General features: G+C 44.2%; 1 protein-coding gene across 1 annotated transcript in view; it reads left to right on the forward strand.

Moving 5' to 3' along the window:
* MGAT5B (alpha-1,6-mannosylglycoprotein 6-beta-N-acetylglucosaminyltransferase B) overlaps positions 1-20,049 on the forward strand; it is a 351,897-nt gene that overhangs the window by 9,215 nt on the left and 322,633 nt on the right. The window contains exon 2 of the mRNA XM_060252886.1: positions 13,684-13,796. Coding sequence (XP_060108869.1) covers positions 13,684-13,796 — 113 coding nt within the window. The remainder of the gene's footprint in view (positions 1-13,683; positions 13,797-20,049) is intronic.

The following is a 20,049-nucleotide window of genomic DNA, read 5'->3' on the forward strand; positions in this document are numbered from 1 at the left end:
GAAGTGGTGCATATGGTTTTCCTCTCCTCTCCTCCACTGTATCTTCATGATTCCATGAGGTCAGCTGAGAATGACTGGTCCAAGATCACTAATGAGTTCTGTGGTGAGTCAAGTTTTGGAAGTATCTCTTCTCAAGCTCAGTTCATTCTAACTATACCCTACGAGCTCTTGGTCTGGAATTGCTGAGTGGCCATTCTAATCCAGGAAACACAGGCCAGAAACCTAAACTGAAACATCAAAAGAGACTGATCAACAAAAAACAGAAATCAGGTAATGATGTAATGATGAGGCAAACATGTAGGATGCCTTGAATAGGTTCTCTCTTTTTTTGGCCACTGTGTGACACAGCGTGTTGGACTGCATGGACCATTGGCCTGATCCAACATGGCTTCTCTTATGTTCTTATGTGACACAGCGTGTTGGACTGGAGGGGCCACTGGCCTGATCCAACAGGGCTTCTCTTATGTTCTTCTGTGACTCAGAGTGTTGGACTGGAGGGGCCACTGGCCTGATCCAACATGGTTTCTCTTATGTTCTTATGTGACACAGAGTGTTGGACTGGAGGGGCCACTGGCCTGATCCAACAGGGCTTCTCTTATGTTCTTATGTGACACAGAGTGTTGGACTGGAGGGGCCACTGGCCTGATCTAACAGGGCTTCTCTTATGTTCTTATGTGACCAGAGTGGTGGAGTGGATGAGCCATTGGTCTGATGCAACAGGGCTTCTCTTATGTTCTTATGTGACGCAGAGTGTTGGACTGGATGGACCATTGGCCTGATCCAACATGGCTTCTCTTATGTTCTTATGTGACACAGAGTGTTGGACTGGATGGGCCACTGGCCTGATCTAACAGGGCTTCTCTTATGTTCTTATGTGACCAGAGTGGTGGAGTGGATGAGCCATTGGTCTGATGCAACAGGGCTTCTCTTATATTTTTATGTGGCACAGAGTGTTGGACTGGATGGACCATTGGCCTGATCCAACATGGATTCTCTTATGTTCTTATGTGACACAGAGTGTTGGACTGGAGGGGCCACTGGCCTGATCTAACAGGGCTTCTCTTATGTTCTTATGTGACCAGAGTGGTGGAGTGGATGAGCCATTGGTCTGATCCAACAGGGCTTCTCTTATATTCTTATGTGACGCAGAGTGTTGGACTGGATGGACCATTGGCCTGATCCAACATGGCTTCTCTTATGTGACACAGAGTGTTGGACTGGATGGGCCACTGGCCTGATCCAACATGGCTTCTCTTATGTTCTTATAGCAGCATAGAAATTCTCTGAATAATATGCTTCCCAATCCCCAGGTCCCAGCAGGGGAATCCCCCGGTTTTATAGGCTCCATCCCACTCCCAGCCAGCTGGCCGGCGGGAGGAAGCCCTGCCCCCACAGTCATCAGTACCACTAGCAGTCTGGCAGGTTTAGAAACCTGCGAAAACGTCCTGTTTAAAAATGTGTGTCTGCATCTTTAAATAAGAGCAGGAAGTACTTCATGGGGAAGGGTCAGCAGCAGAGCCCCTCCATTTGTTTTGCTTTCGTTTCAGAGCAAGTAAGAGAGTATGTGTGAGAGAGAGAGGGGTGGGGGGGAGAGAGAGCGCACACAGCGTAGCTCCTGTACTTTTCAGAAGTCTTTGTAGGGGAGCCAGAAAGAGTGTGTGTCTGTCTCTGTGCTTGTTTTGCATTGTTTTCAGAGTCTTTGTACAGGAGCCTGTTTATTTGATGGAGGAAAACTCCACCTCTCTCTTTTTATTTGTCAGTGTTAGCCTGAAGAACAGCAGTTCCTGTGAGTAAAGCCCCAGTGAGAGCACAAAAATGTGAGCTTGCAAACTGTGCATTTTGGCTGCTTTTTGTGTTTACACTTTCATTTACTAGAATTGCAGCTATTGGGGGATGAGGAAATGATGACTATTCAGTCTGCTGTGTTTTTATGTATTTATTTTGAGGATGGGAAAGTCTGGCTCCGCCCCAAAGTCTCCTGGCTCTATCCCCAAAGTCTCCTGGCTCCACCCCCAAAGTCCCCAAATATTTTCTGAATTGGACTTGGCAACCCTACTGAATAAAGACAGTAAAACTAAAGCTTCAAACTAAACTCTAGTCTAGAATTTACCAGTCATCTTGCTGACGGAAAGCCGTTTCAGTATGATGTATTTAAACATAATCCCAAATGGTACAAAACTAGTAAAACTACTGCAATTCAGCAGTGGTACATAAAGACACTTTGCCAAGACACAGAGGAAGTGCGGGCCCTGCGGAACTTAGACCAGTTCCGCAGGGCCTGCAAGACCACCCTCTTCAAACAGGCGTTTATCAATGACTGAATTATAGGCGTACAACAAAGGAAACGCCAAAATGGTCTGCTTTAGGGATCCACCACCATTACACCATCTGACAGACATAGCGTCAAACAATAATGTTTACTGCCAGATTTAATAGTGTTAGATTTAGAAATGTTTTAATTAATTATTGATTGGTTTTAATGTGATTTTAATGTCTTATTATTGTATTGTTCACTTTTAAATGTTGTTAGCCGCCCTGAGCCTGCTTCGGCGGGGGAGGGCGGGATACAAATAAAATTTTACTTACTTACTTACTTACTTACAATGCCAAGCTTTGTGTATAGTTCAGAGAGTTATTTTGGCTTTTTCTGGGCCATTTTCTGTGTAATTAGCACAGGGTTCATAGATTGCTGATGTATGGCAGTACGGTACTTCCTTTTCACTAGTAGTGCATCATGAGGCAGCTTGTGTTGTCTCACATATACTATAGATCAAATGAAGAAGGTAAAAATGGCTTTTGTTTCTCTTACATGTGATTGATGAGTTTATACAATGCTTTAAAGGAAGCTGGGAATAATCATGTGTAACAATGAGGTATTTCTACATGGAAGTGACGTGGGACAGATTTCCCAAAGCTGTATATCTCTGTGGCAAATTTTCCAACCCGCGTATGTAAATATAGTCTGTTTATCTATAGTTGTCGGGACTGCTGTGCTGCAAATCAACCATGCTAGATGGACTAGATGTGGGATATAACAAATAGACAAACCATAGTGCTTGTACATGGTCTAGGCTTGTACATGATGTATTAGCCTTCTTTTGCTAACATTATTTACCTTTTTCTAATGTCATTTAAGTTACATATTTAAATTTGAACTGGAAAATTTTCCAATTCACACATTTTTGGAAAACCAACAGCACTTATGGAAGTGGAAAGAGAAAGATGAGCCATACTGAAGGATGTTAAGGGCATTCTTAGCTGCATCATTTCCTGAGCCTGGACCTTAGTCTGGTCTTCCAGTCTTATCCACACCATTGTTGAAATACTCGATATGGCAGATGTACCTGTCTTTTAACAAAGATCTAATTTTGGCATTGTTTTATAATGAAGTGAATTGTTTCATCACCTTTTTCATGGTGAAAGATTCCCTATAAGGAAAATCAAGTTACTCTGCCCCACAGTGGATTTGTCATGAACCAGCCAAGCCCAGCAGAGCAAAGGAACACTGAAGACTCCTGTGAGGAAGAGACAGCCAACAGACCTGACCCCAACCCACAGCCAGAGGCAGAGGCATTGCAGGAGGACGGGTAGGCTTCCCAACCCCCCCGCCCTGGCGGGGGACCCTCGAACTTGAAGCTTCCTCCCCCGCTCTCCAAAAATCTGGAAGCGGGGGGGTGGAGGGGGAGAGAACATAGGTGTAGGCATCATGTTGTTGTAGAGCTCCTGATCCATTTGTAAAATGTGTGTCCCTTTAAGGCTGTGCAGGAAACAGGAAGGGCTTCATTGGAAAGGGTCAGTAACAATTTCCATGGAGAACGGCCCCTCCCTTTCTTTTGCTTTCGTTTTCACAGCAAGCAAAGTTCTGCAGGAAGAAAATCTAGTAAGTATTTGTGTGTGAGAGAGAGGGAGGGGGCAGGGGATTCCCTGGTTTGGAGGCCCCCCCCTTTAGAAAGCGTGGGGGGGAGGGAAATGTCTACTGGGCACTTTATTATTCCCTATGGAGAATGATTCCCATAGCGAATAATAGGGAATTGATCTGTGGGTATTGGGGGCTCTGGGGGGTGCTATTTTTTGAGGTAGAGGCACCAATTTTTTAGTATAGCATCTAGTGCCTCTCCCCAAAATACCCTCCAAGATTCAAAATGATTGGACCAGAGGGTCCAATTCTATGAGCCCCAAAAGATGGTGCCCCTATCCTTAATTATTTCCTATGGAAGAAAGGCATTTAAAAAGGTGTGCTGTCCCTTTAAATGTGATGGCCAGAACTCCCTTGGAGTTCAATTATGCTTGTCACATCCTTGTTCCTGGCTCCACCCCCAAAGTCTCCTGGCTCTGCCCCCAAAGTCCCCAGATTTTTCTTTAATTGGACTTGGCAACCCTAAGGACGGGCCAGATATAGATCCTCAGTCAGGAATCAATACACTGGCAGCCCTAAGCTGGCAACAGAGGGTCAGCTGCTGGTCAGTTCATACCCCCCCCCCATCATCAGAGCCTCTGGAACATTGCAGGAGGAATATTAGGAGAGACCTTCAAGACAGACAGTACAGTGCCCGCCTGGCAGCACAGCACTGGCCCAGCACCAACAGTCAGGAGGAGTGCTTACAGGAACAGGACTGAGGTAGCTGGCAGGTGCCTGACTCACTACAACCTTCTGAGCAGCTTGGTGCTTAAAAGCATCAGAGAAGAGAGTGGCTGTATGGGAGCAAACTTGTCTGTTAACTACTGACACTTCTGCCTCTGCTTTGGATTGTCCTCTCCATCCTGGACCCTGGCCTGTACCTTTGGATCCTTGTTCTCGGATTGCCCTTTGGACTTGAAGCTGTGAGTGTTGTTTACCCTCTGTCTGAACTTTGAAACTGTATTTTGATTCCTGGCCCTCAAAATGCTCTTCAAACTCAGATGCCTAGAAACTGCACCTGTGTGCCTGCATGGAGGGCACTGGCCAGCAGGATAGTTTGTTTCCATCCTTATTAACATCCTTTCAGCAGTGGGATGGATGGAGCTGGCAGCCCTGTTGATCTGGTTTCTCAGAACCAGGTGCTTCAGGCACATCATGTAACACAGCTCACCCAACCCTTGGCTGCATTTCAACAGCAACAGGCAGCCCCCCACCGGAAAATGCCCCCTGAATTCACTGGACAAGTTTGGGGGGATGTGGAGGAATTTTCTGCCTTCCTTGCTCAGTGTAAATTATACATAGAACTTCGTGCCTGGGATTTTCCCAATGACAGAACAAAAGTTTGCTTCCTCATGAGCCTCTCAAAGGGACAGGCTGCTAAAGGGCCATTTCCTTGCTGCTTGCAGAATAATTCAACTGACTTTGTAACCTGTATGTGTGGCATTTGCCAATCCCCTGAAGGCTGAGAAGAATGCTAGCTGAAGTAAGGTGCCTCAAACAAGGGAAGGGAATGGTTGCCACTTACACCATGGAGTTCCAGCTGCTAGCTTTAGATGTGGGCTGGAATGAAACTGCCCTGATAATCCAGGACCTTGAAGGGCCGTCAGAAGAGATACTCAATGAGGTGGGCAGCATGGAGCAGCCTGCAGCCCTCCAGATTGATGGAAGGTTGGAAGGCTGGAAACAGGCACAGAAAGCAGCCCGTCCCCAGCTGGAATTTCAGCAACCTTCCCTTGCTCCAGCTGTTTCCTTTGGCCCTGGGAGGTTGACAGAGGCAGATGGAGAGCCCATGCAGCTGAGAGCTGCTTGGCCTCACTTGTCAGTGGACGAAAAGAGCAGACGCCATGCCCTGAATCTCTGCTTGTACTGTAGGGGAACTGGGCATTATGCCAGTTGCTGCCCAGAGAAGAAGATGACCCCTGCACAAGCATCAAACACTAAGATCCAAGTCAACACAGGTCATGTAGCTTGGGCATGCTGCAGGAGCAGATGCCTCCCCTCCCCTCCCCTCCCCCCAGCACTGATCCCAGACTTCTCTCAGCCCCAGTGAAGCTGCAGTTGCCAGATGCATGTTGGTTATTGGTGTATGTAACGTAGGCTTCCCAATCCCCAGGTCCCAGCAGGGGATCCCCCGGTTTTACAGGCTTCCCCCCTCCCCCAGCCAGCTGGCCGGCAGGGGAAGCCCCGCCCCCAGAGCCATCATGAACCTCCATGAACGATTCCCATAGGGAATGATGGGGAATTGATCTGCGGGTATCGAGGGCTCTGGGGGGGGGGGCTGTTTTTTGAGGTAGAGGTGCCAAATTTTCTGTATAGCATCTAGTGCCTCTCCCCAAAATACCCTCCCAAGTTTCAAAAGGATTGGACTAGGGGGTCCAATTCTATGAGCCCCAAAAGATGGTGCCCCTATCCTTCATTATTTCCTATGGAAGAAAGGCATTTAAAAAGGTGTGCTGTCCCTTTAAATGTGATGGCCAGAACTCCCTTGGAGTTCAATTATGCTTGTCACACCCTTGTTCCTGGCTCCACCCCCAATGTCTCCTTGCTCCACCCCCAAAGTCCCCAGATATTTCTTGAATTGGACTTGGCAGCCCTAATGTAACGATAGCTTCTGGGTATTACACGGATGCCCAGTTTGCCACCCAGCATTAGGCCCCACTACATTTTAAAGAGACACCCATGCTAATGGAGGCCATTGCTGGCTGGCTACTGTGTTTTGGGCCCATCATGCAAGAAACCAAACCAGGCAAATAGGTGTGAAAAACCTCAGCTTGAGACCCTGGAGAAAGCAAAGTTGCTGTCTGATGAGGCTTTACAAATAGCTGAAGAAAGAAGGAAAGCGAAAGGAAAAGGTGAAAAGTAAAAATTCACCCAACTGAATGCAGAGAACAGCAAGGAGAGATAAGGAAGCCTTCCTGAAGGAACAATAGAGGAAAATAATAGAATGGGAAGGACAAAAGATCTCTTCGAGAAAATTGGAGAAATCAAGGGAACGTTTCATGCAAAGATGGCCATGATAAAGGACAAAAACGGTAGGGACCTAACAGAAGCAGAAGAGATAAGGAAGAGGTGGCAAGAATATACAGAAGAATGATACAAGAAGATCTCAATGTCCTTGACAACCATGATAGTGAAATTGCTGACCCTGAGCCAGACATCCTGGCGTGTGAAGTTAAATGAGCCTTAGAAAGCATTACTAACAACAAAGCAATCAGAGATGACAGTATCCCAATTGAGCTATTCAAAGTCCTAAAAGATGATGCTGATAAAATGATGCACACATTATGTCAACAAATTTGGAAAACACAACAGTGGCCACAGGATTGGAAAAGGTCAGTTTATATTCCAATCCCAAAGAAGGGTAATGCCAAGGAATGTTCAAACTATCACACCATTGCACTCATTTCATATGCCAGCAAGGTCATGTTAAAGATCCTGCAAGCTAGGCTTCAGCAGTATGTCGATCGGGAACTACCAGAAGTTCAAGATGGGTTTCGGAGAGGTAGAGGAACTAGAGATCAAATTGCCAACATTCGCTGGATTATGGAGAAAGCACGGGAGTATCAGAAAAACGTCTATTTCTGCTTTATTGACTACGTTAAAGCCTTTGATTGTGTGGATCACAACAAACTGTGGCAAGTCCTTAAAGAGATGGGAGTACCAAACCACCTCACATGTCTCCTGAGAAAGCTGTATGAGGGTCAAGAAGCAACGGTCAGAATGGGATATGGAACAACTGATTGGTTTAGAATAAGAAAAGGAGTTCGACAAGGATGTATATCGTCACCCTGCTTATTTAATTTATATGCAGAGTACATCATGCAGAATGCTGGCCTGGATGAAGCTCAAGCCAGAATTAAGGTTGCCGGAAAAAACATCAACAACCTCAGATATGCAGATGACACCACTTTAATGGCAGAAAGTGAGGAGGACCCAAAGAACCTCTTGCTGAGGGTGAAAGAGGAGAGCACAAAAGTAGGCTTGAAACTCAACATAAAAAAAACTAAGATCATGTTTCTGGCCCCATCACACCTTGGCAAATAGCCCCCCCCCCCTCACATCAATGATAGGACCTTATTGGGTTAATAAGAAGTAGTGACATGGAAGTAGTGACAGACTTCACATTTCTGGGTTCCAGGATCACTGCAGATGGCGACTGTAGCCATGAAATTAAAAGACATTTGCTGCTTGGGAGGACAGCTATGGCGAACCTAGGTAGTATAATAAAAAGTAGAAACATCACCCTGCCAACAAAAGTCTGTATAGTCAAAGCGATGGTATTCCCAGTACTGATGTATGGTTGTGAGAGCTGGATCATAAGGAAGGCTGAGTGCAGAAGAATAGATGCTTTTGAGATGTGGTGCTGGAGAAGAATCTTGAGAGTCTCTTGGACTGCAAGAAGATCAAATCAGTCAGTCCTAAGGAAAATCAACCCCGACTGTTTCCTGGAAGGTCAGATGCTGAAGATGAAGCTCAAATACTTTGGCCACCAAATGAGAAGGGAGCACTCACTGAAGAAGACCCTGATGCTGGGAAAGACAGAAGGCAAAAGGAGTGGACGGCAAAAGATGAGATGGCTTGGCAGCGTTACTGATACAACAAACACGAATTTGAGCAGACTTCGGAGGATGGTGGAAGACAGGAGGGCCTGGTGTGATTTTGTCCATGGGGTCACAAAGAGTTGGACTCGACTGTGTGAGTAAACAACAAGCGGCTGAACTAGAAGACAGCTTTACTGGGCTAACGGGGCCAACTGTATATAGTTCAAGGTTCCCACATTAGGACGCCATTGGGCCATTTAAAGCAGCAGGGGGCATGTGATTGGAGCAGGGATTTTGATCCTACTGACCATTGTTCCCGAATCCCCAAGCTCAGACCTAAAAGGCTCCAATGAGGCAAGAAGGAACCTGGTTAATAGCAACATTAATCCACATACATAACAAATTACATCATTGTTTGCTGGGGATGTTGCATTGCAATGCTCTGGCATTTTGGGCAAAACTCTATGGTAACATTGCCCTTCACCCCCTACCCCCTATATGGCTGAGGACCTGCCTACCTGAGGGACCGTCTCTCCCCATATGAACCCCAGAGAGCACTCTTAGGTCAGCGGGGAAGAACCAGCTGACTATCCCCAGGCCAAAGGAGGCAAAACTCCAAAATACTCGTACACGGGCCTTCTCTATTGCAGCCCCACACCTTTGGAACCAGCTCCCGGAAGAAGTGCGGGCCCTGAGGAGCCTTGAACAGTTCCGCAGGGCCTGCAAGACCATCCTTTTTAAGATGGCCTTTGCCGATTGAACGATCGATGGATTCGCCTAAAGTGACTTCGCCATCATATTTGCTGATAGAATAGCACCAGAAATGTTGATTTTTAACTCAACTAGAATGTTTTAAGATTAATGTTGTTTTTAATACCCATTATATAACTTATTGTATGAAATGCTGTTAGCCGCCCTGAGCCTGCTTCGGCGGGGAGGGCGGGATATAAACAAAATGTTGTTGTTGTTGTTGTTGTTATTATTATATTATTATTATTATTATTATTATTATTATTACTTTCGAGAGCCAAGGACCTGGCACCCCTAAGAAGAAATCAGAGAAAAGAGAGGTGCCGTTTCAGGGAGTTTCTGTGCAAAGAGATAATTTGCAACATTATGACTGTTCTGCCTTGTAGTGCACTGTAATGCAGAAGTGGTTGAAATGAACCACATCAAAAAAAATTTATTGGCTGGGGCAAATGCAGGGGTTTTTTTTTTCCAGCAGGAATGCACAGGAATGCAATTCCAGCTAGTTTGGTGCGAGTGCGGGGTATGGTTTAATATGCAAATGAGTTCCTGCTGGGCTTTTTATACAAAAAAGCCCTGGGCAAATGAGTACAGTGGTGGTGAGAACATCATTATTTATGTACTTGATTATGAACGAGCTATGATGTAGCGCATAATCTCTACAATGGATCATTCTGCAAAGCAAGTTAAACAATAATCCATTTTGTTTAAAATCAAATACCCCCTCCCTTTATTTAGACCTGGTGAACAGAGTCTCATCAATATGAAGACCCCCTCCCATATTGTCTCACTTCCGCTTTCTTAGGTTGCAGTGTGCCAAATGGGAATCCTCCCCCCCCCATGTCAAATGTCTGAATTTGAGCCTTTCTCAGAACAGCCCCCCGCCCCCGCCTCAATGATAGGACCTTAATGGGTTAAGGATTTCCCTCCTTTTCCTAGCTTTCACACTTTTTGCTAGTCTTCTAATTTATGCTTATCTTGTGAGATCTTGAATCAGAATTCCCCTCGCCTCTAGTTTTGGGACTTACTGTAGTAAACAACTTGGGAGTGTTCATGGAATAGAAGTCTCTTTGACCACAGAAAGGTCAAGAGGGGAATAGCACCTTTTCTGATTAGCAGGGAATGGCAAACCTTTGGACTTGGCCAAGCAGCATTAATACTGGAATTCTTGGTGATTTCCACAACTGTGGAGCTCCTGCCAACTGGGAAGCATCTCAAAATTGAAGCCAGAGCTGTTTCCCAATGGAATCTTTTATTAGTGTTAGGCTGATTTAAAGTCCACAGTATATCCTGTTTATTGGTTTGGAGGGGCTAAAACATTCCAGAAATAAATGGCAATTATGCAGAAATGGTGATATTCTTTCCAGGAGTGCTAGTACAAGGAGAACGTTCTAGTGGCTTTGACTTGGAAGGTTTGCGGCATAAAAGCATTCATTTCTAAATACAAATATAGTTATTTGACTGAGGGAAGTGCTCTGCTTCTTCCAGCTGACACAGTCTTTACTCCTATCAAGCTCACAGCCCATTTGCTTATCAATGAATAAGAAACTGTGACGTTGGATGGCTTTGTCATTTCTTATTTAGTGTATCAACAAATGTATTTCATAGTCATTACCTAAAGCTAATTTAATTACCTAGCATGTAAACACACACACACCTGTGGTTCTGTAAAGAACCATTCAATGCACCACCTGATAGTCCTTTTTAGGCCACTATCAAGGTGGAATGGGTGTAGATGTAGGATCAGTGCAACAGGCTCTACTCCTCACCTCACATTAATTGGAAGGTATAAAGAGGTTACAGTTGTACATGTATAGATGATCTACTCTACACTCATGAATCCTGCAGAATGCTGTATCCCCATGTGTACATGCTGAGTACATGATCACAAAGCCGTAGGTACGAGAATATAATGAGGTCAGGATGAGGTCTACTGTCATGATCGCTGTCCCATCTCCATGCACTCATTTCATCCTGTCTGAAGAAATCTCCCAAGCCTTGTAATTGCATTGACAAGAGACATACCTTGCATTTGGAATATTCCCCTCCCTATCATATGGAAGCATGGTGGATGCATGTTGAATTTATATGTAACACCCATTTTTTGGAAAGCTCCATGAAAGCAGCTCTTAATGGAAACATAGGATAAAAGAAATTCCACTGTATGTTGCATCTGATGAAAAGTGCCATCAAGTCTTGGTTGATTTATAATGATCCCATGCGGTTTTCAAGGCAAGAAACATTCAGAGGTCATTTGTCATTGCCTGCCTCTGTGTTATGACCTTGGAGGTCTCCCACCCAACTACTAACCAGGACTATTAGTACATAGACCCCACTTGCAAAAGGGCAGTTTGTAGAGAATGCCTCCCTTTTTAACATCTCGCCCCCCCCAAAAAAAAATCATATTTGTGTACCACACAGCTTGGCCAGAAATGGAACCAAGATGGAGCTGGAACAAACAAAATGGACCCTGGTCAGAGACTAGCCTGTGAAACTCTCTCCCCACCTAAAAAGAGATACTTAATTTCCACAATGGGCTTCTCAGGAGAAACAATCCCTACCCTGACATGATCTCATTGCACCTGGTAATGTCTTCTCTGGTAATTAATAGACTATTCAAATAACCCAATAGCCTCTCCGATTCTGTGCCCAAGGGTCATCAGAGAAACATTAGCACCTTTAGTTTTATTCAATAATCTCATTGGCATAACATTAACACTTTCATTCATTTCATTTTCATTTTATTTAGTTTATATCCCGCCCTTCCCACCAAAGCGGCTCAGGGCGGCTCACAACACAAAAGTTCTAACATAGGATGAAGTTTTAAAATACATCAATTTACAACATTTAAACAATAAACCAGTAAACCGGCCGGGTCTTCGGCCTCTGCACTGGCTTCCAATAATATACCGAGTCCGGTACAAGGTGCTGGTCATTACCTTTAAAGCCCTATATGGCCTGGGACCTGCCTACCTGAGGGACCATCTCTCCCCACACGTTCCCCAGAGAGTACTGAGGTCTGGGACTCAAAATCTGCTCACCATCTCCGGGCCCAAGGAAGTGCGTCTCAAAACAACTAGAGACAGGGCCTTTTCCACAATGGCCCCTATGTGGTGGAACCAGCTACCGGAAGAGGTGAGGGCCCTGCGGGATCTTACTCACTTCTGCAGGGCCTGTAAGACGACCCTCTTCCGGTTAGCCTACGCCTGACCGGACAAATGTAGCTTTCTAGATTTTTGTGATTATACTGTATAGCTTCAATGTAAAAATTTTAAGGTTTTTAGGTTTTTAAATGTTTGATTTTAAATGTAATAACTTTGTTCCAATTTTATTGTTTTATTGTTTGTTGTAAGCCGCCCTGAGCCACTTGTGGGAAGGGCGGGATATAAGTTACGGAATAAAATAAATAAATAAATAAAAAACAGTAAAACAGTAAAACAAAGCCATTTACCAAAGTACCATACTACAGCCTTCTATTCGAAATTTTCAAGTACTGATCAGTTGTTTGCCAACCGGAAGAGGACTGTCTTACAGGCCCTGCGGAACTGCCCAAGGTCAGTTTACACCGGACAGCCCCATTAGCTACAAATATGCAAAATACCACGAGCTTCCCCAGGTCTTTGTCCATTCCTGGGAATGCTGTTCAGCCTTTCCCCATCACATTGTTTTACTTTTACTTAATCTCATCAGGTATCATTTGAGGGGGCAATCACATCACTATGCCGTCAGGTAGCATTTTGCCCTATAATTAGATACACAGCCCCACTGTGTGCACATGTGTTCAGTACCATACCTCACTCCCATAGTGCTGGCCATTTCATTATATTCTCTGTGGAACTTGCCTCTTCTAGTTTGGTAACTATAATTCCCCCCCCCCCAACCCTTTCTATATTCCCACTTTCCCTGTATTTCCATTAGCGTGTGTGTGTGTTTTTCAGTATACGTTTATTTCTCTGTTTTATTATTTCCTCTTTCGATAAAAAGAACCTTTCTTGGTTAAGCTACAGTCTAATTTATTTCTGAGAGTTTCTGTAATGGAAAAGTCCCCTTAAACTTAGGTGGAGATTTCTTAAGAAAAAGGCCTCTCTAAGAGCTAAATTCACCCAAATAATTGGGAGACCTCCCCTTGGGGTAACAGGACTGACCCTGTTTAGTTTCTGAGATCTGACAAAATCAGACTAGCCTGGGCTATCCAGGTCAGGTCTGTTGTATAGCTGTTTTATTTTCTATGTTTATCGTCTGCCTTTCTCACTGACACTCAGCAAATTACACAGTGTAAGGCAATACAATAAATATGAATAGACATTTAATAAGCAATGTACTGGGACCAAGATTACAGAAATCTCAGTGAGCACAGCATGTTAGACATGATACATAGTATAGGTACAATGCAGAAAAATGGCATTATATCAGCTGAAGAACAATGTAGCAACAGGAGACCAATACTTACAACAACGTATACTTGATGGTGTCTCCTCTTTTTATTTCCATGTATAGGTTATTTGTGGTGGGAATTGGATTTTTCACTCTTTGCTTCTTAATGACGTCGCTGGGAGGTCAGTTTTCATCCAAAAGACTGGGAGACTCTCCATTCACCATCAGAAATGAAGGTAACTTTTTGTTTCATTTTACTACGCTTGCCAACTTGGTAGCCATCTATGTTTGCTATGGCACAGTCCTCTAAATTCTTATCTTGGTGGTTTTAGTACTTCAGTGTGCAAAATGTTTTATGGTTATTCTTCAGCACAACCACTGAAGCTGGTGGTTGAGGAAAAGATAAATGACTGAAGGGTTTGGCTGCTTGCTTCTTGACCTGGCTTCATATGTTGTTACCTGTAACTACCTGCAGATTCTTGTTGTGTTTCTAGCCCAAATAGAGTGCTTTGTCCGTTGGTTCCCCAGATCTTGCATTATATAGCAGTTCTCTGGTATCTAAAGTGGTAACAATATATTTGCAAAAAAAAAGCAAATAGTTACTAGTTGTGATTTAGAATAATCAGTGGTATGATAAAGTGCATTAACTGTATTTTAACAGTTTTCAGTGTTGCTTGCATGGCTATCAATTAAATCATATTCTGGGACCCAAAAGACAATTTCAGAAGCGGAACCCGTCTCCAGTTCCCAAAAGCTCTGATTCTTTCATGGGTCTGATCCACTGAGGAAGAAACCGTGATGGTGTTCTAGTGTTTGGCAAATTCATCTCAAAAATATAATCAAATCAGGCAGGAAAATATTCAAAACCTCTGCTGAAGGAAGATCAGTTGTCCAGTAACATTTCCAGTCTCCAATGCAGAGTCCCATTGACTTTTCCCAGTTGTAAGCAAATGAGCCTCTAGTACAGGGGTACCCAAACTTGCTTAATGTAAGAGCCACATAGAATAAACATCAGATGTCTGAGAGCTGCAAGGAAGGAAGGAAGGAAAATAGATAGGGAGGTGGTGGGTGCTGGTGATAGGGAGTCATGGTGGAGTTTCTGTGTACGTTATCTTTTAAGTTCAGGGGGAATTGGTAGGCCTCTGATTATTATGTAGACGGGCTGCCAAGCAGGAGGCTCATCCAGAATGCACTAATGATTTAGCATTAATGTAGTATGATTACTTTCCTAGTCATTGTTAAATATCAGCTCTTCAAGTGCTTGTGTGAGAAGGACATGGTCAGCCAGTACAAGCTGTACACACAAAACAGAAGCAGAGTAGTTTTACTGCCGTAACTGGATGCATTACAAGTACTGAGCAAGATAGCAACTCCCTGGAAAAACTTATCAGCTAAAAATGCTTCCCAAATGACTGGCTGGCTCTCTTTTCATTTTTGAATTAAAAATTCAGCTGATTAGAATTCTACAGGACATATTAGTGCATTTTCTTCTTTAAAATCTTGATAACTGTAGTTGTCTTAACAAGGTTGTCAGGGCTGTTTCTGGGATCCCCTGGAATTACAGCTCTTCTCCAGACTACAGAGATCAGTCCCCTGGAGAAAATGGATGCTATGGAGGGTGGATTCTGTTGGCATTTTAACCCACAGGGGATCCTGTCCTTCCCAGATTCCATCCCTATATTTTCAGGAGTTTCCCAACCTGGATGTGGTAACCCTACCCCCCCCTCCCATCCCCTGCCGGTGGCCAGGGGGATCTGGCAACCCTAAGTTCTACAGAGACCATAGCTCAGTGGTAGAACATATGCTTGACATGCAGAAGGTCTCAGGTAGGCTTCCCAATCCCCAAGTTCCAGTGGGGGATCCCCCGATTTTACAGGCTTCCCCCTGCCCCCACCCCCACAGTCACCATGTACCTCTAGAGCTCTGGCAGGTTTAGAAACCTGCAAACAGGTCCATTTTAAAAATGCGTTCCTTTAAGTTGAGCAGGAAACAGGAAGTGCTTCATGGGGAAGGGTCAGCAGCAGTTTCATCAGGGCACAGACCCTCTGTTTGTTTTGCTTTCATTTTCTGCGCAAGTAAAGTTGTGGAGGAACCAGACCCAGTAAGTGTGTGTGTGTGTGTGAGAGAGAGAGAGAGGGAGGGGGCAGGGGATTCCCCAGTTTGGAGGCCCTCCCCCCACTTTAGAAAGAGGCGGGGAGAGGGAAATGTCTACTGGGCACTCTACTCTATTATTCTCTATGGAGAACAATTCCCATAGGGAATAATGGGGAATTGATCTGCGGGTATCTGGGGCTCTGGGGGGGGGGGAAGTTCTTTGAGGTAGAGGCACCAAATTTGCAGCATAGCATCTGATGCCCTCCAAGTTTTAAAAGGATTGGACCAGGGGGGCCAATTCTATGAGCCCTCAAAAAGGTGTCCTTTCTAATGGAGGGAAGGCATTGAAAAGGTGTGCAGTCCCTTTCATTGTGATGGCCATAACTCCCTTTGGAGTTCAATTGTACTTGTTCCAACCTTGGTCATGACTCCACCCCCAATGACTCCTGGCCCCATCTCCAAAGTCTCCTGGCTCCACCCCCAAAATCCCCAGATATTTCTTGAATTGGACTTGGCAACCCTAGTCTCAGGTCCCATATCCAGTTAAAGGAATCATAATAGGTGATATGGAAGACCTTGACCTCAGATTCAGTGCCAGTCTGAGTACATAACAGTGACCTTGATGGACCAGTGGTCTGATTCGCTATAAGGCAGGCTCAAGAGTTCATCTTGTATTTTTCATTCCAATAATAAACAACATCCAGGTTCTAATAAATAAATTGATAAAATCTTTCTCTGATTTAAGGTCTTCTTGTTAATTTTATAATTAAACCTATACCACATACTCTTTAGTAACAAGACGGTGGTTCTGACTTGCCCAGTTTTGAGATAATTGCTGTTATAGTTTCAAATAGATCTTTTATTTTCCAGTCTTTAAATCAATACCCATTAAACTGTCAGACCCCAGAGTCAAGGAACACGCAGAGGATATCTTCAGACATTTATTCCCAGCATCTTAAGGCAATACAAGAAGTTGCTGAAACTGGGGTCCCAGCTTACAGGCACCACCTATATACCCTCGGTGGGCCGTTACCAATTCAAGCAAAGTGCAGCAAAAATAGCGGGTACATTTGGCGGGCTTTCTACACCCTTTTTTCTCCCCCCCCAAGTTCCTATTATGAAGTGGCCCAGGTAAATCCGCCAGTGGTAGCTGGCAAGGTGGCCCCCCTGCCCCTTGTGTGGCGATGTCCTGTAATTGGCGACTGAGACCTTGCATCTCCTGCACCAAATATGCATTCATGGCTAGCATCTCATCTCGTAGCTGCCGGCTCTGCGTGCTGAGTGCTTCTTGCACCCACTCGGTCGAACTGTCCCTGAACCCACTCCTCAGTGAGTGGTCCAGGCTATCATCCTCTCCTTGAAACCCCCATGGCCAGGAGAATCATTGCAGGCCCGAGGTGCGGAACCGGGAGGGAGCATCGCTATGTAGATCTTCGATAATACTCTCCCGGAAATCAATACTCCCCACTCTTTTCTCCTGACGGTGACCATGGATGGAGTCACCTTAGGCACCTCCAGCTTGGGCTTGGAGTGGCCGTGGTTGTTCCTGTGGTTTGATCCTGCTCATCAGCCATGGTCAGGCAGCCCAGGATAATGGAGTTTCAGCAATATGTCAGACCCCAGAGTCAAGGAACACGCAAAGGATAACTTCAGACATTTATTCCCAGCATCTTAAGGCAATACAAGAAGTTGCTGAAACTAGAGTCCCAGCCTGCAGGCACCACCTATATACCCTCAATGGGCAGTTAACAATTCAAGCAAAGCACGGCAAAAATAGCGAGTACATTTGGCGGGCTTTCTACACCCCTCTTCCTCCCCCCCTTCAGTTCGGGTGCTCTATCTACTGGCTCTCCTGATCTCCTCCAGCGCGACCTTGGTTGCCATGCTAACAAGGTTCTGAGGTAACATTTTGGGGATGCGTCCACTAGCCAAAAGCGAAAGCAAAGCAAAGCAGCAATTATATAGTTCAGATTGGAATGCAGACAGTTTCACTCATCAGTTACAAAAGTGTTCAGGGTTACTGATATGCATTGTCTGGTTAGTTCATGGCAAGAGGATACAGTGTAGGGGTAGACATAAACATCTTAGCCCGTCAAAAAGTGTCAATTGAGGTATTTCATATAGTGTCATGTCTTTAATATATTTAAAAAGTAATTCCCAATAATTCTTGATGTTGGATCATGGCCATAATGCCTTTTCCCTATTTCTTATAATGATGACATTACGGCTGAGAACAGACGGGCATTCTGGGGCAGCTGGGAGGTGTTCCAAATTGGGACGGCTCAAAAAAAGCTTTCCCAGAGTCTCCAGACTGTCCCCACCGAAGCGGCCCCGTCTGGTCTGTGAGGCAGCTGGGCACCTCCACACGGAAAGGTGCCCAAGAAGCTGGATTCCCTGTTTTTTCCCTTGGGGGGAAAGCGTTGGCATGCAGAAGTGCATTAGCACTCTAATTGGTTGCATTAAAAAAAAAAATGGATCAGCTTGGGGCGGCTTGGCAGGTCCAGACCACCAAGTCACCTCCCGCGCGCCCTTCCCCTTCCAGCCGATGTTGAGGTGCCTGTCAGTTGGTCCAAAAATTTGCTATCAGTTCCAAAGTGGTAGCTTTTTGAGCCGGGCGCAGCAGCCTGAAGGATGGGGTGAGTGCGGCATGGGGACGCCCAGTAGATGTTGCTGTCTGCAGGGATTTTTGGGGCCGACTTCAGAGGCGTCTGAGTCGGCCCAAAGTGCTGGTCTGTAATGAGCCACCATTCATGATGGAGTTTAGCCTATTTTTCACCACATTTGGTGGTGACAGAACACAAGCTTCTTTGTCTATATGTTTACTTCATGACAGTTTCCTTTGCATGGCTTAATTTCCTTCAGTCATTCTCATGTTCTCTTGTCATTCACAGAAAGCAGATGTATTCAACCACAGTGCTGTAGATAACAACAGAACACCAGATGGGTTATTCATGTTAGTCTGCAACAGCAAAATAAAATAGTCTAATGGCTCCTTAAAGACTAACAAAATTTATTCCAGAACAGAGTTTGAATCTAGCGGCACCTTTAAGACGAACAAAGCTTTTGTGTGCATGCACACTTTTCCAGTTACATTGAAACAACACTTCCTCGACCATTACATATAGATAGAGGGGAGGGGGATTAGTTGCCAGGAAGTGCTAATTAAAGTCAAGATGCGTAACTGAGCTATAAGTATAGCTCAGATTGGATTAAAGCAGTTAGGACCTGTAAATAGGAGCAAGTAGCATACAGATGATAAAAGAATTAATAAACAGATGTAAGAACTAAGTTGGAGTTCAGTGACATCTTTAAGACCAACAAAGTTTCATTCGGAGTATAAGTGAGAACTGACTGATTTAGCATGGAATTTATTCCCGCATCAGATGAACAAATTAATTTGTTGAGAAATAGATCTATTCCCTAGTACTTTCCCTCTCTTCTCATTTTATTTTATCCAGGTTTTTTTCAGTATTTACCTTCCAAGATAAACATTTGTAATCCCTCAGGACATTTCTTGCAGCAAATCTAGAATTAATTCTGTATGCTTTATCAATTTCTGATTCTATGTCTTCCTCTTCCCTTTGTAAAAAATTGGCCAAAAGTAGTATAATCCTCTCTCTGATTTGTTCATCACTTTCTTCTTGGATACCTCTTAGCCTCAAACAATGTTCCTTCTCTCTCAAGTCCATAAGGGCTAAATAAATTTAAATGCCTCTCACGTTCTCTATTAATCTCTTATATTATCTACAACTACCACTTTATCATTGATCTGTTTAACTTCGTGAGTAATATGGCTCATTGCTCCTTCAGGCTTTTTCATTTCATCTTTCATTTCTTGTTTTAATTTTCGCAAACTTTCATCCATTTGTTTTTCAGAGGCTTCAAATTTATTTCCAAGATCCTCTGTTTTGCTGCCTATTCTAATTCCCATTTGTTTAATTAGTTTTGCATCATATCTGAAGTAACAGATTGATCTGAAGAACCCTTTCTATCAGGTTTTTTTCTGGTGCTTATTATAATGTTAGGTCTAAAATGTAAAGAGATAACATAAAGAGAGAGCATTTTCAAGATATATACATTGACTTTTGACTGTCAGAAGTTAGCATCCTTTCACCATAGCAAAAAAGCTCAGAACAAAATGAAAGCAAATACTTTAGTGTGTTTCCAAGACAATTACTTTCACTTTTTGGACAAAAAACAATTTCACCATGGCAACCAAGGTAATAGAATCTCTAAGTGTCCCATAGTCTTTTTTTATTATATATAGGTACAAACCAAACAATCCCCTAGCATAAATATAAAAACAGTCACATGGCAGATTTCTCTTCACAGCTAAGAAGGAATAAAAGACATTCAGGCATGAGTACTTTTATCAAAAATAAAAGCAAACATTTA

Source organism: Heteronotia binoei, chromosome 13 (assembly GCF_032191835.1).
Source record: "Heteronotia binoei isolate CCM8104 ecotype False Entrance Well chromosome 13, APGP_CSIRO_Hbin_v1, whole genome shotgun sequence".
Taxonomy (NCBI): Eukaryota; Metazoa; Chordata; class Lepidosauria; order Squamata; family Gekkonidae; genus Heteronotia; species Heteronotia binoei.